The sequence below is a fragment of the Gouania willdenowi genome, chromosome 14 (genome assembly GCF_900634775.1).
Source record: "Gouania willdenowi chromosome 14, fGouWil2.1, whole genome shotgun sequence".
Classification (NCBI taxonomy): domain Eukaryota; kingdom Metazoa; phylum Chordata; class Actinopteri; order Blenniiformes; family Gobiesocidae; genus Gouania; species Gouania willdenowi.
In genome coordinates, this window is record NC_041057.1 from 28131993 (window position 1) to 28159184 (window position 27192).

At 40.4% G+C, this 27192-nt stretch overlaps 2 protein-coding genes across 2 annotated transcripts; one reads left to right on the forward strand and one right to left on the reverse strand.

Annotated features, from left to right (window-relative positions):
• LOC114475868 (olfactory receptor 11H2-like) lies at nucleotides 1–837 on the reverse strand. The gene has a single exon (XM_028467028.1). The coding sequence runs from the start codon at nucleotides 835–837 to the stop codon at nucleotides 1–3; it is 837 nt and encodes a 278-aa protein (XP_028322829.1).
• A 4214-nt stretch (nucleotides 838–5051) lies between these two features.
• ruvbl2 (RuvB-like AAA ATPase 2) lies at nucleotides 5052–22637 on the forward strand. Its single transcript, XM_028466728.1, has 14 exons — nucleotides 5052–5147; nucleotides 6014–6068; nucleotides 6379–6434; nucleotides 8104–8245; nucleotides 8327–8456; nucleotides 9112–9178; nucleotides 9282–9388; nucleotides 9482–9575; nucleotides 13570–13788; nucleotides 13863–13981; nucleotides 14834–14953; nucleotides 21171–21300; nucleotides 21381–21495; nucleotides 22498–22637. Exons 2-14 carry the CDS (start codon nucleotides 6014–6016, stop codon nucleotides 22524–22526), a joined length of 1383 nt encoding a protein of 460 aa, XP_028322529.1. The 5' UTR covers nucleotides 5052–5147; the 3' UTR covers nucleotides 22527–22637.
• The last annotated feature ends 4555 nt before the right edge of the window (nucleotides 22638–27192 follow it).

The window sequence follows — 27192 nt, forward strand, 5'->3', positions numbered from 1 at the left end:
TTATATAAAACAACCTGTAAAGTCATGATTAAGTGCACAATTTTGGGAGTTGACGTCGAATCGAACGAAAACGACATCATATTTACCTAAAACAGTAAAACACAATAAAACCAGCAGATGAGGGAAACACGTCTCTGCAGATTTTTGTCTCACATCGTTACTGCTTTTGTAGACAATGAAAAGTATTCTAGCATATGTGAATAAAACAAAAAACACAGGGCAAATACCCAATATAAACATGCAAGACACCAAACCAAATACTGATATCACTTTTGAGTTCACACAGTGTAGCTTAAAGATAGAGTTGGTACAGAAAAATCCTTTTATAACACAATGACAGACTTTCTGCTTGGCACTCAACACAGTGGACACTGACATTTGAGAAGCAGGCACAAACCAGGCAAAAACTAGTACAACAACCACAGTCCTGTTAGTCATGATGTTTGGATATACCAGAGTCTTACATATGGACACATACCTGTCAAAGGCCATGGCTGCCAATAGTAATAAGTCTACAATACCTAAACAGTAACATAGGAAGTACTGAAGAAGGCAGACTGAATAGGATACAGTTTGTTTCTCAGATAGAAAATCAATCAGAAGTTTTGGGTAAATGTTTATACTGACTAAAAGTGAGTTTACTGAGAAAGCTGCAATGAAAATGTACATAAGCTGATGAAGGTTTTGATGTTCCCAGATAATATACACGATAATAGCATTACTGTAAATTGATAAAATGCACAGCGTCAACACAAGGATAAAATAAAGATATCTATAGTTTTCCATGCCTTCAAAGCCCCCAAGTGTTATATACGTCTCATTGAATTCCTCACCCATCTCACAATTGTGACGAATCACAGATTTGTCTCTTGACCTGTAACAAGAACAAATGATTAGGTTTAAAGTGCAACACCTGACATACCAGTCCTCCAAATGACCTCAGGTTCTCATCATCTATGTCGGTCAGACAGAGGGATTAAGTTGGAGCAAAGTTGTTATATAGGATTTCCTTTCTCTCCAAGGATCTCATTAACCTCAGTAACAACTTACAAGGTTAAAGAAAGGCAGAGCTTCATTTGGGCCAAATCTTGCAGCAGATTTTGACCAGCACTTATTTCATTGTAGGTTTTTTGATAACATTTTGAAGTATTTCTAGTGCAGTGCCTATAGGAAGTATGTATTGCTATAGAAAAGTGGGAGGTTAAGTAGATTTTTCATGAATGGCCAAATTAGGTTTCGTTTGAAGGTGGGACGTCAGGGACATTGAGGTTTGTTGTGAAATGTGTAGAGTGATAACTATTGTGTTTTCATATGTGACATCGTTATTAACTGAGATTCTAGCATCTACCACGGGGGAAGGAATGACGTACGTCACCATGAAAAATCAGCCAATCACAAGCTCCACAAATATACACTGCTTTCAAAAAGTGTTAAAGGATGTAAAGTCTGTAATAAATGTGTCTAATAAGTCATTAGTGAATACCAGAAACCACATGAGTGAGGATGAAAAATTAAAATAAAATATGTTATGAAAATAAAATGTACATGTCTAACTTAAAGACAAGCCTTTGGAAATTAACAGTAAATATGCAATGTGTTGACTTGTATATGAACTGTAAGTATATTAAATAAACACGTGCTTAATATATCCATTTATGTTTCAAGATAGGCTGTTTTATCATTTAATTTAGGAATTAGGGCTGGGCCATATATCGAGATTTAAGATGTATCGAGTTTTCTGTTATATATAAAAGTTTATTTTGAATCAAAATACTAGTTTTAAGAGTCACTGCTTTTACTTCTCAGAACAGAGTCCTAACTCAGAGCTTCCCCATAACAAGCCATATTACAGATTACATATCACTCACACATGCTGTCCCTTACAGGGGAAAAAACCAAAAGTGGCACATATTGTGCAGCTGTTTGTTAGTAAATGAGCCTGTTTAGCATTTTGGATCAGCAAATTTAACCCAGAATTATCTTTCTTCTCAGACTTCATTCGAAATAAAATTATCTAGATTTATATCATATATCACCATTTTGAGAAAAAATATTGAGATAAAAGTTTTGGTCCATATTGCCCAGCCCTAGTAGGAATGTTCACAGCATTTTAATGTTAATAAAGATCAACCTACCAGATTCTAATCAGATAATTGTATTTAGTAAGTGGTTGACAAGTGGCTATTTTAGATTTCTTCTACACCTCTCTTAAAATATAAGGAATACTGGAGCTTGCTAATGACTACATTGCCTGGGATGTAGATGAAATTCTCTGGCCAGATCCTTCTAGACGAAGAGACGATGTATAGTTTTTTTTTTGTTTGTTTTTTTTTTTTGGTCACATTTTGTTTCAGTATTATGAACCTCCATGTCAACATTTTGGGCGTGTTGAGAAATAAATGAGTTTCTTCAGTCTGCAACCTTGGTCTTGTGTAGTGTTTAGTGAATTTACATTATATTTGTACTTTGTTGATAGTAGCCTACTCCAATCATAGGGAAGTAGAAGTGCTAAAAGTGTTTTAGGTTTATCACAGCAGAGTGTAACTCGTGCAAACAGAGTACAGTAATGTGAAACGTGTGTTTCATATGGTAACAAAGTGGTTTTTAAAAAGAAGTGTAAAGTTTTTACAAGAGTGTTTAATAATGCAAAGGATCTGTAGTGTTTTGCTAATTGTGTGTGTGGTTTTGCTAATTGTGTGTAGTGTTTTGAAAACACGGGCCCTGTTTTGAAAATTGTGCTTAAGCAATCCAAAAAAACTGTAAGCAAACGAGTGTTTGCACACCTGATGACTGTGTTGAATCAATTGATTGGACGATGTGGTCATTTGAAAGTCAGTGCTTTGGTATTGCATGGAAGTGACTTCATGAAAGAATTTTGTGTGTAATGTATGTTAAGTGTGTTTAGTGTTATGCAAATCACTGTGTGTAGAGTTGTGCAACAAGTGAGAGGTTGATAGTGTGCAAATATGGGCTGATGCTTTGCTTCTTGAGTGTAAGGTTTTGCTAATAGTGTACTACTATTAATTTTAGTGTGGAAGCAATTCAAAAAAACTGTAAACAAACAATCTTCTGATAGGGCAATCTGTTAAAGCTGTAATAATGTAATGAAAAATGAAACATAAAACTGTCACAGATAATAAATGGCAAATGTGGGTGGGCAGGATATCGGCTATGGCACAAAACATAAAAACTCTGTGAAAGAGAATCAGCTCTCACATTAAAATAAGTTAACTACTGAAATGCTTCAAAAAGCCTTAAAAATGACTAAATGTTCAGATAATTCACTTTGCAATTGTAATTGGCGCATAAAAACTGTCATTTACAATTTATCTAAACGCAAAACTGGGGAAGCATTTTACAGTTCTGTGGCTTACACATTTGTAGTTAAAATGATTAAAACATGTTTCATATCATAACCGGTCCTCTTCAGGATCATTTTACTATTAAAAAAAGAAAAGAAAAAGAAAGTCTAGGGCTATATACTGACACAAAAATTCTCAGACGCCCACACCAGAAATATTAATGCTAATATTTTCATGAATAACAAAGCCTAACAAGGTAACCAAGATTTGAGACAGAAAATTAGATAAAAGATAATATTTTTTACTGTATTCTACAGCTGACTTAAGACATGGGCCAAAACCGACCTGGTATCATAACCGATTGTTACAGAAAACTAAAGTTTTATGTGGTTATTAATCATAGACTCAGTAATTGTGATTAATTGTAATTTAGCTTTAGTAATTCGGAACATAAATGTAATTGAAATTCAGCGGAAAATATGTTTCCAATCAGGGGGCCAAGCCTGCGGGGCCAGGGAACCGCGTATGTAAGCATACGCGGTTCCTAGGACCAGCGGTGCTTGGAACCCTATTGTAATCGTTCCGATTATTATTATAGTTACCTTTTATTTTTCCTTGGGTAAAAGTGGTGCTGTAGAATAAACCATGCAAGGTAGGGCGGTGCCCTTTGGTGGTTGGGTCCAAAACCCCCAGGGGACCTTGGACGCAAAAATTCACATATGTCCGCCAACAGGTGGCGCTATAACAAAGGTCAACGCGTTTTGGTCAATAACTCCCACACCGTTTGTTGCAAATTTAAAACCTTCATATCCACAGATTCCTTGAATTGCACTGAATCACCTGGGCTAGGCCACGCCCATTTCCGCCTAAACTTTTCTCGGAGCAAAATCGCAAAAACTGGAAAACGTACTTTTTCAAACTCCTCCTTGGGGTTTTGTCCAATCAGCGTGACACTTGGCACATAGAGTCTTCAGTTGGACTGGATCTAAACTTGAGGAAATAATTTTGTTTTCGGCAAAATAAGCGCAAATTATTAACAAGTACATTTTTCTAGCTAGCTATGAAAATGCGGACTGGCGCATATCTCGGTCAAATTAAAAGCTAACAACAACAAATCTGAGATCCTTCGTTGGCATGTGACTGTGAGGGTTTGCGCCAAATTTGAATAATATAGGCCACTAGGGGGCGCTACAAATAACGAATATTTCTATCTCTTAAATATTTACCAAATTTGGAGGGTAAGATCTTGGGTCCCTCCTGAGGCGATATCTCAAAGGTATTCGTGATTGGTCAAAGTGGGCATGGCTTATTACATCATAACACATAAATAAACAAACATTTATTTCTGCTGAATTATTATGTTGAGGGCAGTGAAATTTACAGGGTAGATTTTGAAGACCACACAGACCACCCATACCAAAAATTGCGCAAAATTATTATTATTATCTTATTTTGTTATTGTTTTCTTGTTATATTATTTTATTTAGTTTTGCACATATTAGTCTAACTACTGTTTATATTTATGTTTATATTTTTTCTAGTTGACTGTTATTATTTAATGTTTACATTGTTCAAGAGAGCACAGTTCACCAAGTCAAATTCCTCGTGGGTATAACATACATTACATGGCCAATAAAGTGAAAAAAACGTGTTCACCTTTTCCTAACTCATTTCCTAACACTTTTCCTTAACCCCGTGACGTCACCCCCGGGGTACTGGAACAGTGGATAGGAAAGCAGATAGGAGGGACCTCACATCACTAGTTTCCACTCGGACATTTTTACTCGGTGCACACATTGGAAGAAGCGCCGCATTTCTCACGTTTTGTTGAGTGTGGCTGCTCAGGTGAGTGCACGCCGTTTAAAGGACATGTTACACATCACCTACCACACAATGTTACCGTGTGTGTGTGTTTTAGTACAATAACGTAATATGTATGAATGTAAAAGTAGACTCGAGTCGCTGAAGTCACAGCGCTATGAATGAAGCTAGCGGATGCGCTAACATAACATTAGCCACATGTTATGAGAAAAAAAACTATAGCTATGATTACATTTTAATTACTTTGATAGACTTCAGTGCACATTTATTAAGTGATACTGACGGATGTTATGTTTTTTTTTGTGTGTTAAACCTTTTGTGTTTCTATAGTGACAATGTTAAAGCCGTTACTATGACGACCGTTTGGACAAAACGCCGTACCGAATGTTAAAAGTTTTGCCTCGTTAAGCTCGTAGATGAGCAGTGCTAAAGTCAAGTATAAAAGCAGAGCAAAAATTAAATTCGACTCCCAATAAACAACTGAAAATATTTATCATTATGGAAAGCTACAAAAATACAGAAATATCAGAAAAATTGTTATTTAATATTGTCGCCATTAAAAAAAAAAAAAACATTAACTTAGTAATGGTTGGGTTTGGAATTGTAACACATTACATATTTTAAAATGTACTTAACTACAAGTGCAATTTCTGATTTAGAAATATACTTAAAAAAGTACAAGTACTACCATAAAAACAACTCAATTTCAGTAGCGTGAGTACTTGTACTTTGTTACTTAGACCTCTGCCTACTACATTGCTGTAGCTAATGATTACAATGGTTTCCAGTTTGTTACACTAGTATTTTATTTCATTACAAAAGTGTATGTATACATAATGCTTTGTGACTGGAATGTGATACTTTTGTGAAAATGCTCTTCCTTTTTACAGATGGCGAATACAAAGGTTCCTGAGGTCCGCGACATCACGCGTATCGAGAGAATTGGTAAGAAAAAGACTGTTAAAAGGATTTTAACAATAGCTGAAAAACAAGTTAAATATGTTTGATAAATAAAACATGACACTTCGAACAATGCACAACACATACAAAAGACTTTCATCCTTAAGTTTTTTTTTGCTATTTATATATTTATCGATGTGTGTTTGAATCCTGATAAAGCTGCAACCATCTGTCAGCACTTAATGAATTACGCAGCTCGTTCACCGCTTTAAATGTTTTTCATGTGCAATGCATATATCACTCTTTATGAATGTCACTAATCCAAATGCGGATTGTTTTTCCATGTTGTGTTCAGGGGCTCATTCTCACATTCGAGGCCTTGGGTTGGACGATGCTTTGGAGGCTAGACAGGTAAAGACAAGCCATTAATTCATAATCTGAATTTTCAACATGTGATGATCGTTGGTAGGGCCTCCGATTTTCAGTGATCACAGAAAACAGACAGGGAAAAAAAAGAATTCAGTTCCTGAAATGGAAATAGCAATATTGTTTATTTATTTATTTTTAAAATTATTTTTCAAGCAAAATGAAGGTGAACAGCAATATAACACTGAATATAGCTTAGTTCTGAAGTAGAAATAGCTGTGTGACACAGACTAAACCCTTATCAACATGTATTGGGACGATATTGTACATATCCACCATATATTTAATCCTAAAACAGAAGTCTAATGTGTAGCAAACAACTGGACACAAAAGTACATTAACCGTGTTAAGCATATTTGGCAAGATTTCGGGAGGTTTAACAGCCTGTAAAGACATCTGATTAGAACAGAAACAAAACGGGAATGTGTAAACTCACAATTTCTACAATGGCAAGGACAGGGTTCTCACCAGGAGTGTTTCATGCGAGCAACAAGCATTGTAGGGGGGTCCGGGGGCATCTCCCCCTGGAAAATTTTGGAATTTATAACCCTCTGAAACACTATTTCCTGCATTTTGAGGGCAAAATTTGTGAGTTAAAGCTAATAGTTTTCCATTTAAAAAAAAAAATGTTTTATCATTGTTCCTGCCTGACTTTCAAGTCAAGAGTTCTTTTTTGAATTGATAAAGTGTCAAGATGAATGAACTTGGAGAGTTACTCATACTTGGTATAGGTCCTCCACTAATAAATACTCACACTGTAGAGAGAAGAAATAAGATTTTTTTCAAAAGACGGATTCCAAGACTCGCTTTAGCTTTAAAACTCCTGCACTCGGCCCTACTACTTTACGGCCAATGGGCGCCATTCGAGTCACGTATACATGGGTGTGGATTACACCCTCTCCTTGACACATTGCCCAGACGGGCATCTTGGCATAAACTGAGATGTTATACATTGTTTTCTCTGAGCTGTTCCTGCTCCAAGAGCAAAGACTAAAAAATAAATAAATTGGGTATTATGCAGGCCCCACCCCAACTCATTTAATTTTTCTATTTTATTTTGTTGATTGTTGATTTTTAGATTACTGTTTACATTGGATGGTGATAATGTGTTACAAAGCGCAGGCTGTACACAGGCAACATCAGGGCAGCTAAGTATCTCCAGGGGTCCTCAGGTAAAGACGGGAGCATCCGAGCAAATTTCCTGTATTAAATAGACGGTGCTGCTGATGTATGTATTTCTCTGTTATGCATATTAAAGAGAGTTAAAACAACCCATGAAGGCCTTGAAGTATTTTTTGTGTGCAACAATTATTACAACGGTACCAATTAAAAAAGGAAAAAACAGAAAATCACAGCGTCTGGGACCCCGAACGGTCAGCTGGAGTACTTTTTCTGTCATTTGGTCGCTCTTGAATGGTTTTCTAGTCATGGATTGTTTGTGTTTACGGCTCTTTTTCTCTAACATTGTGGTGGATAATTAAACTTTAAATTCAGTTTTGTATAAGCTGAAATGAATGAAAAGTCATTTGAACACTGATAAAGGTCTTAAATGATGTGCTTCTACTTTTTGTGGTATTGTGGTTAATTTGTTGGAATTAATTTCCACTACACTTTGCATGAGATGAAGAGTTGAGGTCTTGTGGCTCCTCTGCAGGTGTCTCAGGGGATGGTCGGTCAGTTGGCCCCCCGTCGGGCAGCAGGCGTCATCCTGGAGATGATCAAAGACGGACACATTGCTGGCAGGGCCGTCCTGATCGCGGGCCAGCCCGGCACAGGAAAGACTGCCATCGCAATGGGTGAGCACTTTATCTCCTGTTCCATTTGAAAATGTGATTTGCTTTAAAGATGAATGTTAAATTGTTTGTTTAAACACATAGGGGTCGCCCAGTCGCTCGGCCCCGACACACCCTTCACAGCACTGGCTGGTAGTGAGATCTTTTCTTTGGAAATGAGCAAGACAGAGGCTCTCAGTCAGTCTTTTAGGAAAGCCATGGGAGTCAGGATCAAGTAAGTGAGCATGTGTTATTCCACCTGCTACGGTTACTTTAATTCATTCATCCAAATATTCAAATGTTTGCCTCACAACACGAGAACAATCCAACTCGCCCGTTTAGAGCGCGCTTTTTACAAATATGAAATGACAAGGCAGGGAGGAAACAACTTTGACCCTCTGAATGAGGCTAAAGGAATGTATATCACTGTAGCAAAACCATTATAAAGTTAATTTTTCATAATACTGCCCCTTTAACAATTATTAAAATATGTTTCATCAAGTTTTTCCACTACCTGTCAGTTCTTTTAAGGATCATTTTACCATTTTTTTTTTAAAAAAATCGAGAATACTGACTGAAAAATTGCTCAGAAACCCACACCAAAAAAGTAATACCAATATTTTTATTGATTAAGAAGCCTAACAAAGAGATGAGAAACAAATTAGATAATAGATAACATTTTTTAGTGTATTTTACAGCTGATTAAAGACCGACCCGTTATCATAAAATATGCTAACAGGAAGCTAACACAAGAGGAAGAGGAAGTTTTATGGAGGAAAATAATAATTGTAATTGGAAAAAAAATGCCAAACATCATAATCAAAATTGAGTTGTAATTGAACATGGATGTAATTGAAAATTGACCTCCCAACCCTGCCTGGTGTTTGCAGAGAAGAGACAGAGATCATTGAAGGAGAGGTGGTGGAGATCCAGATTGATAGACCAGCAACTGGAACGGTACTCTGCTTACACATGCATCTGAGACATGCACTCACATTGTGCACATAAAGAATAATTTCACTAATATGAATTTACTGACATTTCTGAATGCTATATCCAGGGCACCAAGGTGGGCAAACTGACTCTGAAGACTACTGAGATGGAGACGATCTACGACCTGGGCAACAAGATGATTGAAAGCCTGAGTAAAGAAAAAGTCCAAGCTGGGTACGCTCACTTCTTCTTTGTTTATGTTTATTTCACTGTAGTAACCATCAGACCTGGTGAACAGACATGAGTGATTGTAACTGTTCTTCTCAGAGATGTCATCACCATTGATAAAGCCACTGGGAAGATCAGCAAACTGGGACGTTCTTTCACCAGAGCCAGAGACTACGATGCTATGGGAGCTCAGGTACAATGTCACATCATTGTTTTACACGCAATACACACACTTACAGTATGATGGTTATCATTGGTGGCTTTTAACACTCACAGTAGAAATTCAAAGTTCTTACTCATTGGTTCTCATTGGTAAGTGTGAGGATGGATTCATTATTTTTATTTAGTTCATTTTCTTTTTCATTGTCTCTTTTATTTAAGATCATCTTTATACATCAGAGTGCACACACTTTTTTGGTTCACAAGCTACTTCTACAGCAGACAGCTCTTCATGATCGACTGTGCTTGGGGGGTGGGATTATAATTTAGGTATTTTTAGGTATTTTCTGGTCCCCAAAGGAGGGGGTCCCGGCATTCACCCTATCCTGGATTTACGGGCTTTGAACAGATTTCTCAGGAAATATAAGTTCAGGATGCTTACGCACGCCTCCCTTTTACGCCTGTTGCGTCAGGGTGATTTGTTCACATCTGAAGGATGCATATTTCCACATTCTGATATATTCTCCTCACAGGAAGTACCTGAGATTTGCTTTCAGGGGGATATCATATGAATACCGTGTGCTCCCTTTCGGCCTCTCACTGAGCCCGAGGGTGTTTGTACGTTGCACGGAGGCTGCGATAGCCCCGCTGATGAGGCGGGGCATCCGCTTGGCCACCTATTTGGACGATTGGCTACTTTTAGCACAATCTGAATCAGAGGCCACAGCGCATACGCACATTCTGTTATGTCACTTATCTGACTTTGTGATAAACGAGTAAAAGAGCATGTTGTCCCAGACACAGGAAACTGTCTTCCTGAGACTCCGTCTGTGCTTGGTGCATTATTTTGGATCCCAACTCGGCCTTTGTGCCGATGGTTGTGGACTCTTTATCTCCCTTTGACCTGTTAGCCTTCCTGCCTCGCAGGATGGGCAGCAGTCTAATTTATCGTGTTCAGTTCATGCATTGCGCACATACTTGGACATGTAGGGGCCCCAGGAGAAGTGATCAGCTGTTTGTCTCCTGGGCTAATTCCCACATGGGGAAGCCTGTTGCTAAGCATCACCTGTCACAGGTGTTGCTTATGGGGCGATGGGGGCCGTTGCTTTGGTACGTCCTGGGCCTTGTTCAGGGGAGTGTCTGTTAAGAACATTTGTGCATCGAGTTGGTCCTCGCCCCTCACGTTTGTCGCGGTTTATATGCTAGACTATTTGCTGTCCTGATGTAAAACAGACTCTGCCTTGCGGGTTGGTTTTTTCGCTCGATAAGCATGTCTGCACTACGGGAGCTGCTATATCCCATAGTGAGACATCTCACGAAATATTATGAAATAGAACTTTAGGTTATGTATATAACCCCGGTTCTATGAGTAATGTGAGTGAGATGTCTCACCAGACAACCCTTCTTACTCGAACGAGTGAGAAGAGATGCTTATTTTGAATGAGGAACTGTACAATCCGCCCTCCCTCTTTTAGAGGGTGGGAGTGTCCCTGGCGGATGGAAAGTTCTTTCCAGCCAATCAGGGCTTGGTGGATTGAGAAAAGTGCTTCTGAGGGCTACAGGGAGTGTTTATCCCATAGTGAGACATTTTACTCATATTACTCGTTGAACCGGGGTTATACACATAACCTAAAGATTACTGCGCGCTATTCTCCCCCTGTACTTAAGTCAGTCACTGCGCGCCTTCATCTCAGTTAAGCACTCTGGGTGTAGCCTCCCTGAAATGTGGGCATTCTCATTGTGTGTATTCTCCCGTCTACTTAAGTTCTTTTCTGCTTATGCGCTTCTGAACCTGGAATAAGTGCAGCGCCCCGAGAAAGTGAAACATTATATTGCACTAGAAGTTTGGACTTAGTTACGTTTCTGTATTTGGACTAATCTGTTTTTTTCTCCAAAATGTTATTTTTATGTATTCAAATTGAAAGGAGTTAAGTGCAGTACATTAACTTGGCAAGAGCCAGATTGATGTGTAGCCCTCCCTCTAACTTCAGTTCTCTACATGGATCTGGGTCTGTGTCTGGCGAATCCTTTCGGAACCAGGGAGGGACATGAACAGAATGCTTGAAGCTGATTGGGCGAACCGCCTGTCCACCATGGTTTGTTTTAGCCAGTCACACGGTAACAAATTATGATGTCGTCATCGGCATGCACCAAAGAGATAAAACAACAAGGCTCCACTGGTGAAAATTATTGTTTGGGATGTTCCTCTCCCCACAACTGCGCATGGCCAGTTTTGATTTGGCGCTTCTTCATTTGTCACACCCGGATATCCCGCCCTAAACCATTACACTGCCCCATGATTGGTTCGAACCGGTTCGGTTTGGATTCGAAAGACAAAGGTGAGAACAGCACAAGATGAATTCTGTTTTTTTTTTTTATCGAGATTTGAATCGCATTGTTGGTTCAGTGTATCCTTACACCCCTACAATATAGAATATAAAAATGGGACCAGGAGTCATACAGAATCTGCTAAAATCTATAAGTTGGTTTTTCTGTTTTCCATATTTCTAGGTTTATTTCAAACTAATCCTGCAATGTTGATGGTGTAGGGTCTGTCCATTTTCTGGTTATACAATTTTTGCTGGTTGTCAATATACACAGATAAAGTTTGTTGAGTTTGAGGGGCATTACCCAAAATATGTGGAAATGATTGTCCGTCCACCATCACATACTGATGTCCTGCTGTGTTTTTTAGGGCGTTTTGAAATATGTAATTATATTTTTCCAGCTACAGTAAGTTTTCTTCAGTCTGTGGAACTGATTAATGACAATGTAGCTGATAGAAATATTGATTATAAGTCTGATTCAACTTTTGACATTTTTTAATGTTGTCAAATTGATATATAAAGTGGTATTTTATTGTAATATTTAGCCAAAATTTGACATACAAACAACTAGTTGATAGTTTGTTAAAAATATACGAAGCTTATTAGATTTTCATAAAATACAAAAGTACTCACTGTCAACGTTACTTTAGTATTAAATACTTGCTTTTAAAAATACTTGATCCACACTAGGGCTGCGCACTTAATCGAATTTTAATCGTGATCCCGATTGTAACTCTGATATGACCAAATGATTATAAATTATTGCTATTTTAACATACATTATTTTCATTTATCGTATTAAGAAACACACATTGTTCCATCTATCAAACATCATACATTTTAAGTGAATAACAAAGACAAAAGTCATCAAACAAGTTATTAGTTATTACAACAAACATTTGTGCTGCATCAGTTTTTTGGCTCTAAGCCTTTGTGAACATACTGTATCCTTCTTCCTTCTTTCTGCATCATTTTTCTCTTCCTGAGCATTTTGGAATTATCTTTAATGAGTCAGATGTGGAAACACTGCAGTCCAGTGGCGGGACGCCATCGCTTCACAGTTTAAAAATTGACATGCATTGTGGGAGATGTAGTTTATGGTCAAATTTTTTTTCTTTAAAGAAGCGTGGACTCTTATTTTTAAGACAATTGTACTCTTTGATCTCTTTTGGGCCATGTTAAAGGACATTGCGGGCCTTGAGTTTCACACATGCCATAGAATAGATAGTTTATTATCAACATTACTAGATGTTATTAGTTCATGCTTTCAGATCTATGTTGAGAATAAGTTGTGAGAACGCAGCATGTGGCTGATTGCATTTTATTTTTAAAAAATTGCTGATTTATGATTCTTTGTAGAAAATGACTTCAACCTTTGACAGGAATGTACTCGAGTGAAAAGTACAGTGTTCGTCTTCAAAATGTACTCAAGTAAACATGTTTTAATTAAAATTATTACACAACTAGAAGCACATAAAAATTACACTCACATTAGGTATTTAAGTAACGTTATCAACAATTATAAATGTTTTTAACTCACCTTCTCTGAAGACACACATATTAAATATCCTTAACCTAGAAGGAAGAAAGGTTTTGGGGTTGAGTAGAAGAATTTGGGGAAGCAGAAAAGTGTTTTCTTTAACGAACCTACAGGGAGCACGGTGTGATTGATAGATTTCTGGTTTCTTTTGCTTTGCACAGACGCAGTTTGTGCAGTGTCCTGAGGGGGAGCTCCAGAAGAGAAAGGAGGTGGTGCACACGGTTTCCCTGCATGAGATTGACGTGATCAACAGCCGCACGCAGGGCTTCCTGGCTCTGTTCTCTGGAGACACCGGAGAGATCAAGCCTGAAGTACGAGAACAGATCAACGCCAAAGTGTGTGAGTGGAGAGAGGAAGGCAAAGCAGAGATCATCCCTGGGGTGCGTATCTACAGGCTTTACTAACCACTGCATTAAACTAATTAAATATATGAATTGACTGTTTGTGGGTGCAGGTGTTGTTTATTGATGAGGTCCACATGCTGGACATGGAGTGTTTCTCCTTTCTGAACCGAGCACTGGAGAGCGACCTGGCCCCGGTCCTCATCATGGCCACCAACAGAGGGATCACCAGGTGAGGAATGGAAGACTAAAACAAGTTTCTGTTAAGGCTGTGAAATTAATTAAAATTCAATTACAATTTAAATTATTACACTCAAAGATTACAAAAATAACCTAATCGAAAAAACAAACAATAAAAAACTTTTCCCCCCAATTGTACATGTTTTTTGCTATTCAAAAATGCAAAAAGAAAGCAGTAAGCAATATTTCACAATTTAGGATAAATACAAAGAATAAAGCTTGTCATACACGAGAAAAAACAACTTTGAGTTGTGTACGAGCATTCCTGAAGCCACATCACGTAAACAGGCTGGTGTTCCTGGCTAAAAATCTATAAAGCATTGGAGTTCAAATGTCCCCCCCACCCTTCTGTTCCTAACTAATACACTTCTAATGCAGTATTGCATTTGTTTACAAAAGTGAACATACTTTTTCAAATTTAAGGGCTCAAAGTGTTCATATCTTACAGTGTTTAATACTACAGTGAACATACTTGAATTCATAATTTGCAGTTCCCTTGAAATAATTTTTTATGCTACAGTTCTGTGGCAATTTATAGAACTCCGTAGCAGTTCAGTAAGTTTCACTACATTTGTTTACAAATGGAACATACTTGAATAATATTTTAATTAATACTTTGCACCTTTTTCTTTATTGCATTCAAATAATATATATTTTTGTATTTTTGTTTTTGTGCAAAAGTGAACATAGTTAATTTTAGTGTTTAAAGAATGTATATTACATTGTTGTGTACAAAAAAACAATCATTTGAATAATTGTGATTTCAATCTTTATTTTTTCTATAATCGAGCAGCCCTACTTACTATCCAACACGACATTTGATTCTTTATTCCTCCTTCTGCAGAATCCGTGGCACTAACTATCAGAGCCCCCACGGCATCCCCATCGACCTGCTGGATCGCCTCCTCATCATCGTCACCTCCCCGTACACTGAGAAAGAAACCAGACAGATCCTGAAGATCCGGTTAGTGCCGACACGTCCGCATTTCCACAGCATTCTGCATGTGACCTTGGATTACCACTGCATGCATATCTGCTGTCCAACAATCCCCACCATCTCAAATTTTGCTGTGTATTTGTTACCTGTAATTGCGCAATATATATGTGATTCAACTAGGGATAAATGCAACATTTACATGTGAAATACGATTTTAAAAGTGCTCTGATTACGCCAAACGTTCTATCAGCAGAAAAGTCTGGTCCCCCCCCCAAGTCCAAATATGTGCTTGGCTTTCAGGTAGAGTACAAATTGGGCCCGATAAAGCAACATGCACAATTTTTGGGCAAGTCTTCATTTTGTTGAAATGTTATATCAGTGGACAGGTTTTATTCCCCTATGTCTGAATATGCACTCGGTTTTCAGATAATGTTCGAAATGGGTCCGCTGCAGGCCCCGGTACATTGGTGTTCTATTTCATAATATTTCGTGAGATGTCTCATTATGGGATGCAACCTCTGTCTCCGTTCCTCAGAAGCATTTATTTCAATCTGCCAATCCTGATTGGCCGGTGAAGCGCGTCCATCCGCTAGGGGAAGACCCACCTCCTATAAAAAGAGGACGCGGACAGGTGCGAACCATTCAAACACCTCTTCTCTTCTCAGCTATCTCGCATTTTTTTTTGCCAGCTTAACTGTCCACAGGCGGATTCTCTTTATTCCAGTCACCAGACGCAGGCAGAACTAACACCTGCTCTGGACCACAACTGGTCAAGAAGCGGATAAAATACAGATCTTACCTTGCTTTGCTTGGTTGGTGCTGTCCTTCGCTGCCGAAAGGTAGTGAAGCTCCGACTGACGGCTCCTTCCAACGCTATTGATCCGGCACACGTTGGTCCCCGGTGGCTCTTTTACTCTGGTGTTAGCACCACTGCACACACCTTGCTGCAAACCCAGTGCGTTGACCTCAGCACACTTCGCTGTTGTCTTGGTCCCACTGCCCTCGGTGCCTACAGGCCCGTGCGCACGTCGTTTCCCCCCTCTGGGATCTCACGAAAGTGTGCAGCCCAGCTCCAGATACTACGGTATTTGAGCTTTGGATGAAAGCGACAGCCAACGCTGTCCTCGATGTCTCCGACGCTCCAGCACACGTTGGCCTGCATCCCTGCTAGCACCTGTGCTAGCTGCCTCGTGGTAGCGTAAGCTAGCTACCTGCTCTCCTAACTGCATCTCGCGGTGATTGAAACTAGGGCCTCTCTCACCAAGGAAGCGGGATGCTCTGGGGCTCGCTTTTGTCCATGTGGGGGTAAAAGCTCCACTAAGGACAGGCACAAACTCTGCCCCAATTGCCTGGGTCTGGAACATGCCCGCACGGCGATCGAAACTCCGGGCCCGTGTAAGCACTGCGCCGTGTTTAATACACGAAGCCGCAACAGGAGACTGGCATGCCGCCCCCCCCCCCCCCCCCCCCCCCCGCGCACGGTGTCCATGTGGAGGCAGATGAAGTAGATACTCAGTCTAGCTGGGGTTCCCAGCTCGACCTGGCGTCTCCTTCCCCGCATCACGAGGATGTCCTCGTGATTGACCGTTAAGAGTTTGATGTAGACTCCTCTGACCCTCTCTGATCGGGTGGACAAGGAGGACGGATCTTTCATCACCCCGGCTCGGAGTGGGCTTCATGTCGCCTCTGTAGCCTCAAAGGAGGAATTGGAGGGCTTCATGCCCATTTCCTATCCTCCCAGCCTGGACACAGTGGAAGTGTGTAAACGCGCTATGGTTCGGCTGGCCATTCCGTGGCCCGTCGTAGTAGGAAGAAACTCCCCCTTTCGAAGGGCGCTGCAAGACAAATCCTTCCCGTTTTTCCTGAGCTGCTCGTGGAAGTAGCTTGTCCCTGGAAGGACCGTCCGTTCACCGGGAAAACCCCAGTATCGGGTGCCTCATCCCTTGACTGTGAGGCGATGGAGAGCCTCGACTGCTTCGTATGCCGCCGGTGGAGCCTCTCATTGTGGCTCACCTGCTCCCGCAACAGCCCGCTGTGTCCCCTTGGAGACCCGTGTTACCATCCAGAGCGGACTGTCTCCAGTCGGACCTTTCCGCTATGACGAATGCGGTCGCTGCCCTTTCAGTCAGGGTGCTGAATGTCCTCTCTCTCCTCACTGCCTATCAGGCTGAACTCTATCAGGATTTTCTCAGGACCCTTCGATGATGGAGGAAATATCCACGGTTGCTGATGTGTCTCCGCACCCAACGCTGCTCCGTGCAGGCTATGGGAAAGGTGATGAGCAACATGGTTGTTCAGCAGCGAGCCCATTGGCTCGACCGCGCTAAATTGTCTGACGCAGAAAAGACAGACATCCTGGATGCCCCCGTTGTTCCCCAGGGGATTTTCGGCTCTACTTTGTCCTCCATCCAGCGGCACTGCAAGGAGAAAGAGAGACGATGAGGCTCTCTGTCTCTGTCTCCCCAGGAAACCTCCGTGACAAAGGGCTTTTCCCCAGACTCCTCTCCAGGGTCCGCAATTTAAGGCAGTGGGACCTTCCGTTCCCCGGCCAGCCCCACCACGGCCTCTACGCAGCCCGCCTACTTGGTCCGGTATTCTTGCAGCTCCGGCGGCTGCTGCTGCTCCAGCACAGCCTGCTCAGCGCGCGCAGACGAGGAGAAAGAAAAGACTGCCTGACAGCTTTCTTTTTCTCTGATGACGAAACTGACGTTCCCTCATTTTCCAGCTTCGTGCTTTCACCCGTGCATTCTCGGGCTGTTCACACCCCGTCATCCCTTTTGCCAAGGCTCGGCCCTCTGCTGTTTGGGAGAGAGACTGGTTCCGCAGGTCGCTCGGCTGTTACCCCCTCCTGCATGTCCACAAGCACACATGTTCAAAACAGAGTGATGTTCATCGCTCGCTCCCCTAGGCCAAAGGCCAAGGCTGCATCATGTGATAGCAATGTCTGCCACTATAAGCAGGGTGATGACGGGTCCCGTTATTCCCACTCGCAGGGAGGCTCCGGCACCCTGCTGGTCGGGAATGACTGTTTCCCCGTCGTCACCCTGTCCCCTGGTGCGAGCGGTGTGTGCTCGCTCCGGGGGGTGTTGCCCTGTTCTACCGGCAGGGGGCGCTTTTGCTGTGCAGGAGGCTCCTCTGTTGTTGGTTGGACGGTTGGTGACGTACGGCCTACTGCCGCGATGGGGCTCCACTGTTGTGCGGTTAGGCTTCCTCGGTCTACGTGGGCGGGCGGCCTCCGACAAGAGGTGCCATCACGACATTTTTTGGGCTCACCGGTCTTTTACGGTCTGTATTTCCACGTTCCAGTTTATTCCCCTCACAGAAAGTACCTATGGTGTGTTACGAGTACAGCGTTCTGCTGTTCTGCCTCTCTTTGAGCTCGAGGGTGTTTGTGCGTGGCACTGATGCTGCGATCGCTTCGCTAAGGAGGCGGGGCATTCATCTGGCTACGTACGGTTGGCTGCTTTTAGCACACTCAGAGGCGGAGGCCAGGGCGCACACGCGCCTTCTGCTGGATCACCTGTCAAATCTGGGATTTGTGGTGTATGCGGAAAAGAGCGTGTTGTCCCGTACACAGGAAATAATTTTTCTGGATTTGTCCCTGCGCTCAGTACTGTTCACTGCACGTCTTTCACTGGAGCCGGTGAAGACGTTCGGGCGTGTCTCGGGTTGTTTCGGGCGGGCACGTCTGTTTGGTTCACAACTGTGTCTTCATTTACTCGGGTTGATGGCTTTGACCTAGTGCTTATGGGCATCGTTACGTCCAGGAAGGTGGTCTCCACGGAGGCCAGCTTAACAGTCTGGGGTGGAACCCACGACGGCGGGGCTGTGAGAGATCGCTGGAATGCGGTTCTCCAGCGCGCTCACATAAATTACTTGGAGCTCAGCGGTGTTCCTCTTGCTGATCTATTTCCTTCCGTCTCTCAGGGGACATCATGTCCTGGTCAGGATGGACAATACCACGGCGGTGACATACATCAACCGTCAGGGCAGGTTGAAGCACTCTCGTTGATTGCTGTCATTGGCACGCAGACTGATCCTGTGGAATGTTGGGTGTCTGCTCTCGTTGAGAGCGACGCACGTTCCTGTTATCCAGGTGCGTGCCGCGTTACATGGGATGGATGCAGCACCCAGAGGTGGTGCGGCAGCTGTGGGCCCGTTACGATCGGGCCGAGGTGGACCTGTTCACAGGTGAAGAGAACGCGCAGTGCGCAATGTTCTTCTCCCTGCGCAGCACGGAGGCTCCCCTTGGTGTAGACGCACTAGCGCAAGTTTGGCCGCGCGTGCTTATTTACGCATTCCCCCCGCTGGCTCTGATTCTCTCCTCTTTGTCCAGGGTGAGGGAATGCGGACACACTGATCCTGGTGGCTCCAATGTTGCCGGCCATGCATTGGCTGGCGGAGATTTACTGGCTGCTCTGTGCACGTCCCTGGCAGCTCCTGCTGTGCAGGGACCTGTTGTCACAGAAGAGGGACACAGGTTTTCACCCGCGTCCAGACCACCTGGCGCTGTGGGCTTGGCCCCTGAGTGGCTCAATCTGTCAGCCGTGGGATTGTCACGGAGTGTGATTTCCACCATACAGAGTGTCCAAGCTCCCTCCACTAGGTCTCTTTATGACTCTAGGTGGAGGCTGTTTGAGGGGTGGTGCCTCCAGAGGAACCACATCCCTTTTCAGTGCTCGGTGGGAGTGATTTTGTCATTTCTACAAGAACAAAAACAAAGCCTTTTCCACTGTGAAGGTATATTTGGCCTCTCACGTTTGTCCGTTTTTACATGCGTGGCACGGGCGGTTTTACTGTCCTGATGTATTCAGACTTCTGCTCGGGTGCTGGTACCGCTCGATAAGCATGTCTGCACTACAGGAGTTTTCATATCTCACAGTGAGACATCTCATGAAATATTATGAAATAGAACATTGGGTTATGTATATAACCTCGGTTCTATGAGTAATGAGTGAGATGTCTCACCAGACTACCCTTCTTGCTTGAACGAGGAGAAGAGGTGCTTATTTTGAATAGTGTCCACGTCCTCCTTTTATAGGAGGTGGGTCTCCCCCTAGTGAACGGACGCGCTTCACCGGCCAATCAGGATTGCCAGATTGAAATAAATGCTTCTGAGGAATGCAGACAAAGGTTGCATCCCACAGTGAGACATCTCACTCATATTACTTATAGAACCGGGGTTATATACATAACTCAAAGTTTTCAGCTTGTCAGGGGTAACCTCCGTCAATGGATTGAATAACGATCTGCCTTGAGTGTTTTACTTCCTGTCCCGCACAGGCTTATTTTTGTTAAATAGCTGCAGCTCAGCTCTGGCATCCGGCAACAATAGGTCTGTGTATTTGCTGCAGATTACTCAGCATGACACAGCAGTTACTGAGCTGTGCTACAGTAGATTTTAGGGATTTAACGATTCACTCAACTCCCGATACGATTCGATTCACGATACTGGGTTCACGATACGATTTTCTCACGATTTATTTTGCAAAATGGGAATGTTGACAAATGACTGAAAAATATTCCTTTATTTTTTGGGGGAAAATACTATACTATTTTTCATTGTCAAAAGAATCCCTTGATAAACTATGCAAAATGATGCAATTTAACTAAAAATAAATCTTGAATGAAATACATAAAGGAATAATACAAATGAAGAAGAAACCTATTAATTTAAATTCTGGTTCTATAGTAAACAATTCAAAACTGCATAATAGTTCTTTTTCTTTTTAAAAGTGCAACTGAAAATGTATTTTGTGCCTTAACAATTGGACTTTAAAAAAAAAAAAAACAGTCATTTTACTGTATTTACGTCAGATATTTGTTTAGACCAGCAGAGGGCGCTCGTAACCCAGTGGTCGGTTGGCATGCAGTTATTCCACCAGTGAAGAAGAGATACTATGCACTAGCAGACAGAGCTAATAGAAAAACGTGACTTACAGATATTCACGTAATATTACAGATATTCTTTAGGTGCTAAAGGGGTAAAGAATCATTTATGAGAATGTTTAACAGTAAATGGCGGCCAGAAAGAAAATAGTAGCAGATTCTGCCCGTCAGGTCCGCTTCTGGAAGGATTAATATATTGCGCCCTCTGCTGTTTAAAAAAAGTACTGCGATTCAATTTTCAGAGCATCGATGTGAACCATGGTACCTATGAATCGATTTTTAACTGCCTTACGATTAATCGTTACATCCCTAGTAGATTTCGATAGTGTGAACCTGTTGCGTGCTTGTATCTTAGATGTCAGGAGGAGGACGTGGAGCTGAGCGAGGAAGCTCACACGGTCCTCACTCGTATCGGGATGGAGACGTCGCTGCGCTACGCCATCCAGCTGATCAGCACCGCAGGACTGGTGTGTCGGAAACGCAAGGTATCCCCACTGTTCCCTGCACACTTTTAGAATCCTAAGTAGGGATGATCAGTAACCTTGTGTGCGTGTGGCGTTCTCAGGGGACCGAGGTGCAGGTGGAGGACATTAAGAGGGTTTACTCACTGTTCCTGGACGAGGCCCGGTCCTCTCAGTACATGAAGGAATATCAGGATTCCTTCCTCTTCAATGAAACACGTAAGTCAGCTGATCACCTGAACCTGTCATAGATCTCTGAACATTCCTCTCCTCGGGGTTAGTTACAGTAGTTCACAGTAGAAAAGAGGAACATCATAAACATATACAGGGATACTGACATTTTTACAAATTGTTCCATAATTATTTCATAGGTACACTGTAAATTTTTAGTTTGATCGAATTAATACATTTTGAGATGTGGACAATTTAGTGAGGGGGTTACGTTTTGATTTTTGGGCGTTCTTATTTTTCTTCCGTTTTCAGCTTCCAACATCTCAGGAACTACATCACATAGGAAACTGAAATTTGGTATAGTAATACAGCTCCACCTACTCTCTCAGAATATACAGAAATATCTGCTATACATCCTATCTGGTGGACGTGCCAGACTCTCAAAATTGGAATTAAGTTTGTTTGGGTTTGGAGCTCCAACATGTTTGGACCTTCAGTAAACAGCTTTGCATATGCCTCAACTCCCTGTAAGTTTAAAATACTTTTTTCATTTTAATTTGGCCCATAACTGCATGTGGCAATGTAAGAAAAAATTTAATCTGTTTAAATTTATAGTATAAAAGTGACTCTTTCTTGGGATATAATACAATGTTTCTTATTGCCACGACTTAATTTTTATTTTTCACCATTTGTGAATATTGAAAATCCTTTCCATGAGGCCATCATAGCTTGTCTCTGTGTCTTATAATTATTTATTGTTTATTAGTTTTTTACTAGTAAAAAAAACCATGATATTTGTTATGAACACACATCTTGTGTTCTACATTTTCTCTCTTTCCCTCAATAAATTGGCCAAAAAGTATTAATCCGATCAAACTAATAATGTACAGTGTACCTATTGAATAATCACAGGAAAATTCATACAAATTTTCGATTTTTTTGTAGACCAAAGTGCGTGGATCATTGTTAAAGTGACCCTTACATTTATTGATCTAATGATTTCCATTACAAAGTGATCACTGGGGAATGAAAATGTTTGGTTTGTTTCAGAATCTACTTCCATGGACACCTCCCAGTGAAGATTTCTGTTTTTATGTGGTTGTCGTTGCGCCCCGACATTGCCTGATCAGTTGAAACCACGTGTGAATTCAGCCTTCAGTTCTTTTTGAGGAACTTGTTACTGTTTCATAAAAACATCTCTCATGAATTGTACTTTGAATGAATAATTTTTTTTGCTTACTTAAAATTTGTTTAATTTGGTATTAATTCCCTTCCTTTGTCCATTTATTTTTATTTGTTTTGTTGACTTTTACATGTTTTATTTTTCAGAATAAAAAATAAAGTGGCTTCCACAAGTTTACTTTTTCTAGCTTTTTTCTTTCTACGTGTTACACTGATTCTTAGCAGGTTTCACTCCTTCAGCATTTGATTTATAATATAAAAAAAACTAAAATACGACTAATATTATGTATTCTTTAATAAGTGAAAAAAGTTTTGAGATATTGTGGTTTCCGTGTCTACCACATGATGGTGCTGTAAGATATCTATACACCGCGTGCGTGTGTGTGTTCTCTCATTGTTACACAGCTTGTATTATTGTGTGTGGAACCACAGGAAGCAGCTGATGTGAAACATAGTTGGAATTTTTATTAGATTTGTTAAAGTTGTCTTTCAGGCCCCTCCAATTTATTTTTTAAGGTTGAAATGTCTGTAACCCATTGGTTAATAATAAATGGGTCAGTTTTTCTCTATTTTCTGGGTGAGTAATATCTTTTAATCAAGCCTTTTCTAACGTTCCACTTTACAAATTATGTAAAAAGTGTGTTTGATTCAATTTCAGGCCCATATCGTATCAGATTATTGTTGGTGTCGGCCAACACACAAGGCGATGATATCGGTATCGTATCGGAAGTGAGAAAATTGCATTTTTAAGCTCGACCTCATTCATGCTCCAGATTTTTTGCTCATATTTTCCGCAAAATTTGTCAGTTCTGCTGCAGTTTGATCTCTGTCTGTCTTATTTGTATTTATACAGTGGAAGTATATAATAGTGTTTAAGATCGTTTTTTTAATTAAATGTATATAATAAGAATTTAATAATAAAATGCTTTAATCAGTACATGTATTAATGAATTACTAGATATTTCAGGTGACCCCAAATGGGATCATGACCCCATGGTTGAAAAACAGCACTGTGCCATAGAGCAATGTTTCTCAACATTTTGCTCAGAATACAATTAACAAATTTAAAAAAAAAGGAATGTATGACATTTAAAAGAATTTAAATTTGTAAAAAAAAAAAAAAAAAAAAGGAATGAAATGGTGTTTGAATAGATTTAAATATTTCTACAGTTTTTATCGTTTCTGGTGGGAGATGACCAGAAATTACACTAACCCTTGAATTTTCAGATCATGTACATGATTATAATTTTTAACCAAAAATATACATTTTTAAATTCCCATGTTTTTAATTGTGTTATTTGTGATTTTCCTCTGTCTCTCTCTCTCGCAATGGCACTACCTCCTGTAGTACCATTGCGTACCCCTAGGGGTACCCATAGGGGAGTGGTGGCCTAGTGGTTAAGGACGCTGGGCTTGTAATCGGAGGGTTGCCGGTTCAAGCCTCACCGGGGCCGTCACTGTGGGATGTTGAGCAAGTCCCTTAACCCCGAACTGCTCCCCAGGCGCCGCAAAATGGCTGCCGACTGCTCCTCAGGGATGGGTTAAGTGCAGAAGACAAATTCCAATAATGTACTAACATTACATGGCCAATTAAAGGCGAAAGCCCGATTTAATACCTTTATTTGAGAAACTGCCATTGAGCACAAGTGTCAAACTCGAGGCCCGAGGGCCAAATCCGGCCATTAGACCATCCAACGTGGCTCACAACAGAAAGCAAAGGAGAAAAAAAGAGAAATAAATATGATCTTAGCACTTCCAAGTACATAAAATCAATGAAACTCCACAGTATTTGCAGGCCTCAAAGGCCTTGAATCTATAAACCCTGGACTGTTCATCCTTTTATGAACCTCATCTACTGCTCTGCACTCAGTTGATACATTATGGCATCAAAGTAGATCTTTTTCATTTACTGCTTGTAGATAAAAGACAAATGTATTCATTTATTTTACGCTTTGTGTGGTGAGATTTGATTCAGTCAAGCACCAAATTACCAGCGCTAAGGAATTTAATCATCTATTTCACACACACGTTTTAGTTTAGATTCAATTATAAATCCATTATCGTTGCATCTTGATGCACATTTTTACACCATTCTTTTGCTTCTCACTGTGACCAATGTTGAATTGAAAACATAGCATTAGCATTTGGGTACAGGAGACCAATGTACCTTTTTTATCTTTTATTATAAGCAGAGGATATCTATAGTGCTGTGATCAGTTAGAACTGCATGATGAAATATTAAAGTAGCAGCATCCTTGCTTGTAACAACTCAATACAATAAACAAACAGGATACAAAGAGGGACAGTTTATTATATACGATAAACTAAATCAGCAGCTCCACCATGTAAATGATTGATTATTGGAAATGTATGCTTTGAATAGGGTCAGGGTTTGTATCATAATGACGCTGCAGTGATTATTTCTCCCACACCTACATATTGGAACGACTGTCTTATATTGTGATGAATATTTCATGTTTTCTCATAGTAGGAGGGGTTACTCTGCTCTTACATCACATCAATCCTCAGCCCCACTAGACCCCCACAAAATTTGATGGATTTTCTGCTTTGTGTGTGCGCACGCATGTGTGTGTGTGTGTGTGTGGACATGCTTACATGACTGTTTTAACACACATTGTGATGGGCGAGTTGTAAAACTGTTCAAACGAGTTAAAAGGCTGATTTTACTATCCCCACAAAACATATATTAAGCAAGAGAAAACGTGTTTTTGATCAATATTTCTACTCAGAATACATTTTTTTATACGTAGTCATAGGTTCTCAACCTTGGGGTCAGAACCCCATTTGGGGTTGTGAGGTACTGAGCGGGGGTCGCCAGATGCCTTCAAGAAACTAAGAATATATTTTTTTTTTTTTACAATTTGAGCCCATTTTTGCTTATTTTGACCCTTTTTCTGCAACTACACCAAACTTGCCATATTTTAACCTATTTTTAATCACTTTATTGACATAATTGTACTCCTTCTAATACAATTTTGCTGCATTATTCCCTTTTCTGCATATTTTTTATCCACTTTCAAGACAATTTCAGCACTTATAAACTTTTTCCACCTCATGTCACACATGACCCATTATTGTCACTTTTAACCTCTTTCACCATATTGCATGCTTCTTTTAACCACATTCATGATTTGCCATGTGCATTATTTGGCAGTTGAAACTAATTGTTCCTACTAATTATTCCAATATTGACACTTTGAACCCCTTTTCTGTTTGTTTTTGGCCACTGTCATTTTCAACTTTTAACTAATTTCTGAGGTTTTTAAAATCCAATTTCACCACCTTTTTCACCATTTTTGGTCACTTTTTAAGCATTTTTTTCAGATTAAAACAAGGATTTACATATTTAAGATGACTATATCCAACAGCACAAATAATAATAAAGTAAGTAAATTGATGTGGTTATCCCAGATTTATAGAACAATGGACCATCATTTTGCTGACTTTATGGATGGACCCCAGAAAGCTCTCCCCTGTATTACCCCTTGTAGAGTATTGTGATAAAATCGAATGACGACTAAAGCATGTCGTCCCAGCACTAATATATATAATACATATGCATTGCACGAAAGGACATTTCTTTGTCGGTTGAAGTTTATTTGTGATCTGTCATGTTCTCTGTCACTGTGTCCTAGCAGAGTTTTTAGACCTGTTTTCTGCTCTGCATCACCACACCAGTGCCCACAGGCTACAAAGCTGCACTGCATGCTAATATGTTGTGGCATTTAGCCTGCTGCTCACATTTGGGAGCCATTTTTCCCTCTAGTCTACATTCTCTCATTCTGAAACTCTCCCCATCACTACATCATAAGGCCTCCTCCTCTCTGATAAACAGAATATTCTTCGATAAGATGCATGCATCAGTCGTCTGAGTGTAACAGCCTTTTGGTCCTCTGTATGTCCTGTACATACTGTAGTATTTACAATAAAGTTGACTTTGACTTAAAATGTATTTACATATATAGATTAGAGATGAGCAACTACAGCAGGGCCAGAAATATGTGACCATGTGGCCACATGATCAACATTCATGTCAGGATTTAGAATAATGAGCAATCTGACCAATAACACACCAAGGGATTGTATGTTTCAGTTGTTGTTTTTCTCCTGTATTCATTGTAGTCATTTTGTGTATTTTTGTTGTCATTTGTGTATTTAATTTTGTATGTATAAATTCAATAAAAATGAAAGGTCAAATAAACACTGGATTAAAACGAACTGACTGCGCCCCTCAAAGTAAAAAAAAAATTAAAAAAATGACCTAAGAACACAAAATTCCAGAAAATAACACAAATGAACAGCAAAAATGTACAAAATAACAATAGAAATATATAAAGTGACTCCAAAAATGCAATATGACAATAATACACATTACCAAAGGTAAATACACAAAATAGCAGAAGAATATACAAAATCATTCACAAAACAAACAAGATGACAAAAAATTACACAAAACAACTGCATAAATACACAAAAAGATAAAAAAAAAAAAAAAGAGACAATAAAATTACACACAATTACTCCAAAAACACAATACAACAA

Excerpts from the sequence above, each read along its gene's own strand:
- LOC114475868 (XM_028467028.1), bottom strand. The coding sequence starts at position 837 with ATGGGTGAGGAATTCAATGAGACGTATATAACACTTGGGGGCTTTGAA.
- ruvbl2 (XM_028466728.1), top strand. The coding sequence starts at position 6,014 with ATGGCGAATACAAAGGTTCCTGAGGTCCGCGACATCACGCGTATCGAG. Across the intron at positions 13,982-14,833 it reads ACCAACAGAGGGATCACCAG|AATCCGTGGCACTAACTATC; the intron begins GTGAGGAATGGA and ends CTCCTTCTGCAG. Across the intron at positions 21,301-21,380 it reads TGGTGTGTCGGAAACGCAAG|GGGACCGAGGTGCAGGTGGA; the intron begins GTATCCCCACTG and ends TGGCGTTCTCAG.